The sequence below is a fragment of the Nicotiana tomentosiformis genome, chromosome 12 (genome assembly GCF_000390325.3).
Source record: "Nicotiana tomentosiformis chromosome 12, ASM39032v3, whole genome shotgun sequence".
Lineage (NCBI taxonomy): Eukaryota > Viridiplantae > Streptophyta > Magnoliopsida > Solanales > Solanaceae > Nicotiana > Nicotiana tomentosiformis.
The window spans coordinates 7,478,280-7,485,565 of NC_090823.1; the positions used below are offsets into that span (position 1 = coordinate 7,478,280).

General features: G+C 36.3%; 1 protein-coding gene across 2 annotated transcripts; it reads right to left on the bottom strand.

Moving 5' to 3' along the window:
• Positions 1–440: 440 nt before the first annotated feature.
• On the bottom strand, positions 441–6,550 carry LOC138903494 (uncharacterized). Of its 2 annotated transcripts, none has more exons than XR_011412638.1 (2): positions 2,024–6,550; positions 441–931 (listed from the first exon to the last, which is right to left on the bottom strand). XR_011412638.1 is itself a non-coding variant. In XM_070191691.1 (2 exons), exon 2 carries the CDS (start codon positions 3,532–3,534, stop codon positions 2,119–2,121), a length of 1,416 nt encoding a protein of 471 aa, XP_070047792.1. In that variant the 5' UTR covers positions 3,535–3,683; positions 6,281–6,550; the 3' UTR covers positions 1,329–2,118. The 2 variants fall into 2 exon arrangements, 1 of the variants encoding a protein (XP_070047792.1); XM_070191691.1 differs by lacking the exon at positions 441–931 and having other exon boundaries at positions 1,329–3,683; positions 6,281–6,550.
• Between the last annotated feature and the right edge of the window lie 736 nt (positions 6,551–7,286).

The window sequence follows — 7,286 nt, forward strand, 5'->3', positions numbered from 1 at the left end:
CCTTTTGTCTTCAAGAGCATAAACGGGTCCAAATGAGCGAAATGGATATTGGTTATTCGTAAAAAGACGAAGCAAACAAATATGCAGTGGTTAAGATTTTTCCTAAACATAGGAGTATATACCCCCCCCCCCCCTTTTGCTCTAAACCAGTCTTTTTGGAGTTCTTTTTAATTTAACAGCTTGTTTGGACCGTTGTTATCTATCGTTTTATAATGTATTGTATTATGTTATATTATATTGTATTGTATCGTTTTATAAATGCAATGTTTGGATAAATTGTATTGTTTAATGCTGCTAAATAATATTTTACAATTTGGTTTGCCTGAATCGTACTCATGTACTGTAACGAATAAGTTTACAAAAATATTCTCAATTGTTTAAATATTAAATTTATTAAGAATTACGCATAAATATAATTTAAGAAAATCTCTTTCTACTAATTTATCATCAAATGTCTTATAAATAGATTACACAATTAAATTCATACAAATTCTAACAAAATTAGCTATTTTACATTGGAGTTGAAAGCGGCAGAAGTTCTAGAGAAAAAGGAACGAAGACAACGTAAGTTATAGGTGGGAGATTTGGAGTTAAAATTAAAAAAAAGGTAAAGGGTAAAATAGAACTATGGAGTAATAAGTTAGGGCATAATAGGAAATAAAAATAGGAAACAATCCCACCACACCAAATCGATTGTTTTAAAAAATGGGACTTATCATTGTTCCGGAACAATGAATTTAACAATACAATACAACCAATTTTAATGAAACAATCAAAACAAATATTATTTTTGGATAACAATACAATACGATACAATGAATAACAACCATCCAAACAAGCTATAAAACTCAATTCAATGCCAAGGTCTATCTATCCTTTGCCACTGCAACTCCCAAGTCTTTATTCCTTTTCCCATGAAGTGACATTATACCTGCTATTATAGTAGGATAAGTATATACTCCAAATATGTCATAAATATACTCAAGTTTAAGACTATATCATTTGAACTCTAGTGTTTTGTCATCATGATACATCACATTTTTTGCCTCCAAGTGGATCAGGTTGTAGTAGCCTCGTTCTATCATTTGGAATGAATACAACATACCCAGTATTATCCCACTCAATTAGAAATGAATAGCGTTACAGATATCAAATATTAACAAAGTACTCTCTCTATTTTATTTATATGACAGTGTTTGACTTGATCAGATACGGAGTTTAAAAAAGAAAAGACTTTTGGCACATACCTAAAGTAGCCTTAAAACTTGTACTCTTAAACAACCATGATTTTTTGATGACTATAAGCACATTCATCAAGGGCGAAATGAGAAGTTAAAATAAAGGGTTTTCAAATATAGTAAGGCAACATTCTTTCTAAAACAAACTTAAAAGGAAAGAGCATCATATAAAACCAGGAGTACAAGTCATTTATCAATCTTGATTAGAAGACCTTATCTCATGTACAACTAATCAAAGGAAAGTGATTCACTTTGCAGCTCAGTTGATAAGACCTTTTCTTGAAATTGCTTCGATCAATACTTGGATATAAGAGCGGGAGTTGTGCTAATACTATTCTGTCATCTATAGTTGCAGACTGCAGTAGGAATAGATTGACCTCTTTACACAATAGATCATTTATCAACATCAAACTGTGAGAACCCTCCTTCCTTCCAAAACATGCGTATTTTCTTATGTTTAATAACGATGGTGTGAGTCAGCTTGCATGCACCTCAATTAATTTCACGGGCATACATCCTACCAGCATAGGTACCGAGTAGCTAGCATTGTAGATGTTGCATAAACCTTTCAAATTACATTAACAAAGAGGGAAAAAGACCCAACAAAAAAAGAGAGGAAAAAAGAGCGGTGGAAGTTTGTAGACAACAGTCCCATTCAGTGACTGATCTGTACAGACTGCCTGCACTCGATGAAGTCGATTTGACCTATATAAAGTTGAATAATTTTTAAAAAAATATGTCTAAGCTAGCTTCAAACTGATTGCTAAGGGTACAGAATACCCCACCTACTGATTCAAACACCTGGATCTGCCTCAGAATACATGTTCCCTGAGCATCTACTCTACAGAAATGTGAATGTCCGTGCTGAATGATGGGTATATCATGGGCCAACTGGTTTTCTATCCCAGGCCTCTCTTGCTCCAACCAAATCAGGACGATATCTCTTAGCTAACACTTCTACTTGTGCAGCAAATGACTTGTTTTCATGTTGACTTATTTGACGAACCATCTGTTTCCATCTTTTTCGACATAACTCTCCATCCCTGTGGTCAAGAAGATTGTCCCAATCCACGTCCTCTATGCAGCTCGGATCCAGTTCAAAAAGGGCATCAATTAGGCGATAGTCATCAGTATCTGCCCATTCACCTGCAGCCACCATCGGTGATGTTAATTGTCTGTACCATTTGTTGCAGCAATTTAGAGCAATCCTGGTGGACAATTTGTCACTAATTTCACTCCAGCAAATATTATCCCGTAACATCCCATGCTTAGATTTCTTCTCTTCAAAAAGCTTCAGTTGCAGATTAGCGTTCACCAAATCAAACAAATTTTGGATCTCCTCCTGAGCCCAATTTCCTTTTTTGAGATTGTCCAGTTTTATCCTATGCCATGCATTTCCCACATGTACCCTATCTTTCCCAAGTTCATCAGCCAAGATCTTCCACTTGGGCCCATGTTCTCCATGGAACTTTCGTACCATCTCATACTTTTCTTCAGTCCATTTACCCTTCTTACCCATTCTAAACAAACGTTGTGCACGTTTATAAACTGCTATATAAGGCCTGTATGGTATAGCCTTCCCTATCTTTTTCCAGCAGCCCTTTAATTCAGGAATAAATTTAGAGTCCAACACTTTTTGCAACCCGTCTCCACCCAAGTTATGTACCTCGATGTATCTATAAACAGCGTCTTTGACAATTTCATCTTCTTCTTTTGTGAACCATTTGCCGCACAGTAATTTTTCTTGGTTAATTCCATGCTTCTCATCACTTGGATCACCGGATGGAGGAAAAACCTGAACATCACCTGAAAATTCTCTTTTTTCACTCTTTCCATGTGTAAGATCTTTACAATTGTGTCCTTTTGTCTTTTTCCTCTTTCTGATGTTAGCATCATCTATTTTGCTATTTTCTATCTCTTCTATGGTTGAAACATCACCTTGATTGACTCCAGACGCAATATCTACCTGTCCATCCTCTTTGTTCCTCTTTTCCTTTTTCCTTTTCTTCCTCTTCTCCTCGGCTATAACATTTCCACCAGAGCCCTCGCTGAGTGTCTCAACCACCTCACTGTCATGTGTATCACTTGCACTTTTATGAGCAATTGTTTTGGTGTCTACAAGTGCATCATGCATTGTATTCCGCTCATTCTTCAATGTATTTTTCTTCTTCACAACATTTTTAACAGCATTCTCACACCTGTCTTTACTGGACTTCTCAGGCTGTTTTCCAGCACCTCTTTCTTTCTTTCTCTTGATATCACGATCTTCACTTCCTGTGGGTTCTTTAGTTTCCATCTTTGCCTTATCTCTTTCTTTCTTGGTCCCTACAGAAGCGAGCTTCTCTTTCTTGAAACTTAAATCAAGCTCAACAGCTTTAACAACACCCTGTCATTCCTGAATCAGTGGTGCTAGAATTCTTTTGCAATGCACCAAAAATGGTTTCTCTGCAGAAGGAAGAGAGAGAAAAAAGTATGGCTAGGAGACTGAGCATACTACAACCCCTTGATGAGATTACCAGAACCCATTTATATACTTATATTCATATTATCCAATTCACTTGTAAGTAAAAATAACACTCAGTAATCTACTAAATTAAAGACCTAAGTCCTCAATTTTGGAATCTCTGTTTTAAGTATCAAGTTGCACAGAGGAGTCAATTGTATTTCAAACATAAAGCAAACCGCAAAACAGTGTTGTGAAGAGCGTGAAGCGAAGAAAAGCGACAAGCCCCTTTTCGCTTAAAGCGAGAAGCAAAGCGCTCGCTTTTTTGAAGTGAAGCGGAATTTTAAAAAAAATACGGCATAGACAACCTATGTAACTGTAAGCAAAAAAATGGCAACAACTGAACGAAAAAAATTGGGCAGCATTTCGCTGCAATTTAAGACTGAAGAAGAAGAAGAAGAAGAAGAGGAAGAAGAAGAAGAAGAAGAAGAAGCAGAAGAAGAAGAGAATGAGAAAAAGAAGAACTGGAGGGGGGGAAAATTTTGGCAGCATTTCACTGCTATTTTGAGACTGAAACGGTGAAAGAAAAAGAAAAAGAAAAAGAAAAAGAAAAAGAAGAAGAAGAAGAAGAAGAAGAAGAAGAAGAAGGGGGGGAGGAGGAAGAAGAAATCACATACCTGGGCTTGAACATGATGAACTTGAACTTTAAAAGTGCAGAAAATGGGAACCCTAATCGTCTATTCTTTTCTGCTGCTCGATATGTTTTGAAAAAAGAGAGCTTTTTTAATTTTTAATCGTTGGCAGCACCTTAATATATCGAAGCGCTCGCTTCTGTCGCTTCTCGCTTTTTTGGCAGAAGCGAACGCTTTATAACACCTGATACGCTTCACAACATAGAAGCGACCAAGTTCCCGCTTCGCTTCGCTTCACGCTTTAAGCGCTAAGCGAGCGCTTTTCACAACTCTGCCGCAAAATAAACACTAAATCTCACATCTGTATAATGAAATACTATTTCAGCTCCCATATTATGGTTGCTAATTAAATGGCATGGCTACTCGACTAACGCATGGCACTAAAACTCCAAAGTATAAGGAAAATATAACACATCTTGAAGGGCAAATAGAATTACCTAGTCAATTCTAAGCACCAAGGTAAATCCTTCCTGCTAAAAATCAGTCACTAACATTGAGACCTTCTGTATTTGTGGTTAAGTTTCTATCAAACTACTTTTTAGTGACAGTGATGCTCGGGCCAGCTAGAGCCCACCTCGACTATTTCATTGGGTACTTGCTACCTCCCACCAGTACAAATATCAGGTAATTCTACCTGCTTAGGTGTCACACATCCTTTTTCCGAGGAATCGGGGAGTTTTTCTAATTAAACTGACATTAATCGAAATAGGATTATTTATTTAATTAGAGTCGCCACTTGGAATATTTGTTATGGTGTCCCAAATCACCGGTTTATTTTAAAATCCCAAATCGAGGAAATTGACTCTTATTTATGGTATGCGTACACAGAAGACCGAGTAAGAAATTTTGTTAACCCGAGAGAAGGAGTTAGGCATTCCCGTATTCCGAGGTTTTAGCACAATCGCTTCAATCATACATGGCTTAATTGTTGATTACGTGTTATAGAACCTATGTACGTTTTGCCTTTTACCGCTTTTAAATTATGGTGTTATGGAACAATCTTGAAACGAACCACGTATGTAAATCCGTTTTGTTCGGGCATCAAAATCATGTCACGCGTACGTGTACATAATTAATAACACTTTATTAATTTTAAGATTGTTTGGTCAAGGTCGCACGAACGCGTACCTCGAATTATTTTGGGAATCATAATTATGTCACGCGAACGTGTACATAATCACGATAATAAAATTAAAATGCGTCTAAATCATTCTACGAGTATTCATAAGTTAATTATTTTCTAAACTAGTTTGAGATTCGTTGTGCAAGGCCAAAGAGATTATGGATCATGCTTTGTAAAAGAAACTGTAAGTTGAATAAGTAAGTAATTTCAAATGTCTCATGTGTACGAGAATCTGTTGGCCAATTTATTAGAGTCCACGCGACAACCACCGCTCAGCTTTATGAATTTGGCATGTAGGATGGTAAACAATGAGATAATTTCAAACAAGTGTGTTCGAATCCAAAGGAAAACACATGATAGCAAAGTTACAGTATTTAAAATTACTAGCATTGGTGGGCTAGGATAAAAAATAAGGTTGGGCTCGAATGAACCCTTAGTCCCATGTTACTTTAGGCTTGCGTCTGAGGCCCACTCAGCCCTTAATAGAGTTGAAACTTTACTCTTATTACAGTTGTAGCCACTGGTTGTAAACAACGGCTATTCTAAATTGAAAGGATTTAATGCTAATTTCGTACAATAGTCATTCTTACATTTAAGCTGGTGTTCATATCTTGAATTAACCAAATTTCAGCATCTACTTTAATTACACTACGTGACAAATGCATTCATGTCCATAATCATATTACAGTCCAAACATGAGAGTTTAACAAATTATGCCAGATTTCATAGAGAATAGGGGCTGTCATTTCAAAGGAAAATGTGAGTACATAGATGTTGAACTTACCAGTTCAAAGCTGAGAAAACACTAGGGAACAGACCAAATAAAGGTCAGAAATGGCCTCAACTAGAGCTCAGCAATGATTCCAACAGCTAACAGCAGAATTGCAGACCAAATCGGCTTGCCAAAAACCCAGAAATAATAACGAAATTCTCTAGAATCAAGCAGAAACAGATGCAACTTCTCCACAGCCTTTTTTAAAAGGAAAATCAGTGAATTCAGATTAAGGGATAGAGAGAAAAGAAAGAGAGGGGAGGCGGTGAGGGGGTCCGTTCATCTGATTAAGGGGAGGATTTTTGTAGTTTTAGCTAAGAGAGGAGGGTAAACGACGTAGTTTTTCCACATACTACGTCGTTGTATTGTTTAGGCTTAAGGCACTTGGACCGGGTAGAAAATGGACTGGGGCGGGTGATGCAGGATGCAGGCATTGGGCTGCTGAAGATTGGCCCAAATCGCTCAAGACTTGGTAGCCCCTCTCCTTAACTTTGTTAAAATTCACATTTTGGCCAATTAATCAAATGACTTTTATTTTAATCATGATTTTGACCTATGATTAATTCCTAAATGCAATTAATGAAAGATAAAATATTTTTTGATGAATTTTATGATTTAAAATATTTTTAAATATGCATGCATGAACAATGCGAATAAATGCAAAACAAATAAAAAAAACTCCTAACATTCTAAAAAGCAACTAAAATTATTTTTGAACTATTTTTAGGAGTAATTTCCTATGTGGGGCAAATGTTAGGTGCTCACATTAGACGGATGAGATGTAATCACCAAGAGTGTCAAAGCAAATTAAGATAAACCACAACAATCAAAATCTTACTAAATTTTTGCAAGTTTAACTTTCTTAAAGAGATAATTCGAACAAAAATAAACTTCATCATTCTATTGATCATGGGCGAAGCTACACTCTAGCTTCGTCAGAAAATCACACTGCGTATATAGGTAAAATATTAAGTTTTAAAGGTATACAATATATTGAACACCCTTTGTCAGAAATTTC

Bases quoted from the DNA above. Each gene is read 5' to 3' on its own strand.
- LOC138903494 (XM_070191691.1), bottom strand. From the start codon at position 3,534: ATGGAAACTAAAGAACCCACAGGAAGTGAAGATCGTGATATCAAGAGA.